This window comes from Elaeis guineensis, chromosome 8, assembly GCF_000442705.2.
Source record: "Elaeis guineensis isolate ETL-2024a chromosome 8, EG11, whole genome shotgun sequence".
Lineage (NCBI taxonomy): Eukaryota > Viridiplantae > Streptophyta > Magnoliopsida > Arecales > Arecaceae > Elaeis > Elaeis guineensis.
Window position 1 is genome coordinate 18588507 of NC_026000.2, and position 3975 is coordinate 18592481.

The 3975-nt window shown below is 48.1% G+C and overlaps 1 protein-coding gene across 1 annotated transcript; it reads left to right on the top strand.

Moving 5' to 3' along the window:
- Positions 1-259: 259 nt before the first annotated feature.
- On the top strand, positions 260-3570 carry LOC105049984 (cocosin 1-like). The gene is made up of 6 exons (XM_073242750.1): positions 260-514; positions 659-856; positions 1598-1880; positions 1995-2260; positions 2354-2761; positions 2866-3570. The coding sequence occupies exons 1-6, from the start codon at positions 260-262 to the stop codon at positions 3241-3243; spliced, it is 1788 nt and encodes a 595-aa protein (XP_073098851.1). The 3' UTR covers positions 3244-3570.
- The last annotated feature ends 405 nt before the right edge of the window (positions 3571-3975 follow it).

Genomic DNA, 3975 nt, shown 5'->3' on the forward strand with positions numbered 1-3975 from the left:
GTCCCCTCGCCCACCTCCACCTCCAATCTCAACCATTGCCATCAGCGTCCCCTCACCGTCCGCTCCCCCTTCACCATCCCCATCACTGCTTGAAGCCCGCAGAGAGCAACCCACTTTGCCGTCCCCATTGCTGCTCGAAGCCCATGGAGAGTGACCCACTTCGTCGTCCCTGTTGCTGCTTGAAGCCCATGGAAAGCGACCCCCTTCGCTATCACCATTGCTGATCGAACCCTCCGTGTAAGGTGGTTCGCTGCATAGAATGGTTCGCCATGGAGATTTGGGACATCTAGAAGAAGGCCCACATCTGACTCACACCTGCGACGCCACCGCTCGTGCCCTCCATGGCCTCAAGGCCAAGATCAACTTCCTCCTCTACCTAACTCCCCCTACCCTTCCTTTCTTCTCCTCCACCACTGTCGCCGACGTTGGATTTTCTTTCCACCACCACCATAATCCTGGCTCCCCTCAGCTCTCGGTGTCACCCTTCAAGGCCGGCAAGCTCTGCATACTAACGGTAAGAAAGTGAGGAAAGGAGGTTTACAAAGCCCTAGAGGCCATGGATAATGATCCGACCATCATTGGAGAGGTCCGACTGGGTGACATCAACACCATCGATGAAGATCTTGAAGGCAATGGGGGAGGAGGAGTTGGATCTTAGACGAGAGACTGTGGTGGTGACAATGAGGCAGTGGCCGGAGCTAGCGATCTCAAGTTTGGTGTCGAAGATGAGGTTCAGATGACAGAGGAGATGAGAGCGAGGACTGCCATAGCGGAGGGGGCTACGGCAGAGGTAGAGGGGGCTATGGCAATGATGGGATTAGAGGGGATAAAGGAGGCTATGACGGAGGTGGAGGGGGTTACAGGAAGGCAGTGCAGATGAGGGCAGGGACCACTGTGGTGAGCTTTTGAAAGTCAAGATTGGCAACGATTAATTGCACCAAGGAGGGTCGCCTAGTGCGGTTCTTGAGGCGGCGGACAATCGGATTCGATGGAGGTGATGGAAGGAGAAAGTGGTTGGAGCTTTTATCCATACCATTAATTTTTTTAAATATTTAAATTTAATTCAACAAAGTACTCCGTATAAGTATCGGATTTTGTCAGATCAGACTTCTGGTGAGAAAAAATAGTCGGAATTATATCTTAGGACAATATTAAAAAGATTTAAATAATTTGAGAATTAAAATTTAAAATTTTATATTTTAAAAATTATTTAAAAAAAATTAATTTAGTTTAGAGATTGTGAATATAATTTACTTAAAAATAATAGAAAAAAAATGTCATCATAATTATCTGCTGTCCAAAGCCCATCACAGGATCACTCTCGTCTCCAGTGTCACCAGGTTGATAGCCGACAAGACGTCACCTGGTCACCACGCAGGCCCTTCTTCCTTGGCCGCTTCCTCCTAGACGCTGCCACGTACGCCTTTCATCAAATAGTACGCGGCAGCACGGCTCAAGAAACACTCCTCCAGCTGTCGTCCGACGCCACCGAGCCCATCGCGTGCCTCCAAACCAGATCTGCTTTATGGGCCCATAAATCCCGACCCCCGCCCCCTCCGTCCTCGTCACCCAAGCAATCGACGTACACCAGCCATAGCCACATAGTCCGTCTACTCATGGCGATCTCCACTGCCTCCCTACATTTTTCTTTCCTCTGTCTCCTACTTCCCTTTCGCAACGCGAGTGCCGGTTGGATCGTCTTAACGCACTCCAGCCCACACGCCGTGTGGAATCCGAAGCTGGCGTGACGGAATACTTCGACGAGAAAGATGATCAGCTCCAGTGTGCCGGCGTGTCTGTACGCCGCCGGACGATCGAGCCCAACGGCTTGCTTCTTCCCTCCTACTCCAGTTCTCCTCGCCTCGTCTATATCCTGCAAGGCTCGTCGATTCCCTACCTTAATTTTCCTTTTCTATTTAATAATATATATAGATCTGCTGCAAAGACTGATGCTGAGGTGATTTAATTTGCATGGTGACGTACCGCATGTGTAGGACGAGGCATCGGTGCATCAATAATGCCTGGCTGCCCCACCACATTCCAATCCGTCCGTCGATCGCAGCAGGAGGGGGAGGAAGGCTCGCAACGCCAGAGGTTTAGAGACGACCACCAGAAGGTCCACCGCTTCCGGGCCGGCGATGTCCTTGCAATTCCTGCTGGAATTGCTAACTGGTGTTACAACGACGGTGACACACCAGTCGTTACGCTGACCGTTTTCGACACCAGAAGCAACGCTAACCAACTCGATCAGAACCAGAGGGTGAAAGCAACCCAGTCCTTTCATCTAACTTCCTACTTAACTTTTAATCTGATGAGAATTTTCGTCTTATACTCGTTTCGATCAATATGTTAGGAATTCCAACTAGCTGGCAGTCAGCGGGAAAGCCAGCAAGAGAACACAGGGAAGAACGTCCTAAGAGGGTTCAGAGCTGATTCATTAGCGGCCGCTATTGGTGTTGATAGGGAGCTGGCAAGGAAGCTCCAACTCGAGGACGACCGAAGGGGAGAGATTGTCCGCGTGGAAAGAAGCCTTCAGGTGCTGAGACCCCCAAGTGAGGAGGAGGAGCAGGAGAGGCAGGAGAGTGATCCAAATGGGCTCGAGGAGACCTACTGCTCAATGAAGATCAGAGAGAACATTGAGAGGCCATCGGCTGCCGATGTCTACACTCCACGGGGTGGAAGAATGACCACCCTGAACTGCCATAAGCTCCCCATCCTTAGATTCATCCAAATGAGTGCTACAAGGGTAGTGCTCTACCGGGTAAGAAATGATGCGTCAATAATTTCCTACAGATATATTCGTTAAGCAGCGTGTAAAACCTATCATTAACCTATTTAATTATTTTTCTCGTTATAATATTGTAGAAAACCATTCTTGCACCCCATTGGAACATCAACGCCCACAGCGTGACGTACTGTACGGGTGGACGGGGCCGGGTTCAGGTCGTCGACGACGAGGGCAAAGCGGTCTTCGATGGTGAGCTTCGCCGTGGCCAGCTCTTGGTCATCCCGCAAAACTTTGCAGTAATAAAACAAGCGAGAGAGGAAGGTCTCGAGCTCATCTCGATCAAGACCAACAGTGCCGCCATGGTCAGCACGGTCGTCGGTAAAGCATCAGCTATCAAAGGCATGCCCGAGGACGTGCTCATGCACTCGTATAACATCTCAAGGGATGAAGCCAGGAGCGTGAAGTATAGGAGGGGGGATGAGATGGCTTTGTTTACTCCTACTTCTGAGGCTTAATGCAATTGATGAGTGCATGGTAATCCTCCAGGACGCTATAGCCGGTTTTGCGACCTAAGTTACGTGAGGTTAAATAACTAAATAAATAAAGCCTGGTGGACTCTTGGCATTAATTATATATATATAGGCAGTATTGATGCTGGATGTTTTCTTGCCTAATTTACTATCATCCATCAGTATTGATACTGGATGTTTTCTTGCCTAATTGAGTATCAACATGGATGTATGCATCATTTTCATCAATCTTCGTTATCATATTACGTACGAACGGTGTGCGTGAGACTGTGTATGCAAAGAAATTGAATAAGTTCCGCAACAATTATCATACATCATCAACCAAAAGAATCCTTCGATGTATTATTATTAAAAAAAAAAAAAAAGCTTAATAGAGAATGGCAAGGGGTCAGGCCATCTTACGATAGAGCACATACATGCCTTGAGTTCTGGTTATTTTTAGGAAAAATTATATTCTAGACTGCATGCACTGCATGCCGTACATGTTGCCAGTCACACTCATTCATTCCAGTAGGCTTCATTTATCAAGCACTAATCCTGGCCGTTACAAGAAGGAACGGCTGTGATTCATGAGGTGCATGGCCACGTGGTTTGCTGTATAGGATATAGTTTCTCTTATTAACAGCAAAGGTTGAAATGCTGACGTCTGGTATTCTCCCTTCATACAATTTCTCAATTGGGGAGTATGAATGAAATGACCTCAAAAAGTCAAGTCAA

What these genes read in the sequence shown, in the direction of transcription:
- LOC105049984 (XM_073242750.1), top strand. Translation starts at nt 260, where the DNA reads ATGGTTCGCCATGGAGATTTGGGACATCTAGAAGAAGGCCCACATCTG. An exon ending in CCTCGTCTATATCCTGCAAG is followed by an intron (nt 1,881 to 1,994) that starts GCTCGTCGATTC and finishes CCGCATGTGTAG; the next exon opens with GACGAGGCATCGGTGCATCA. An exon ending in CAAGGGTAGTGCTCTACCGG is followed by an intron (nt 2,762 to 2,865) that starts GTAAGAAATGAT and finishes ATAATATTGTAG; the next exon opens with AAAACCATTCTTGCACCCCA.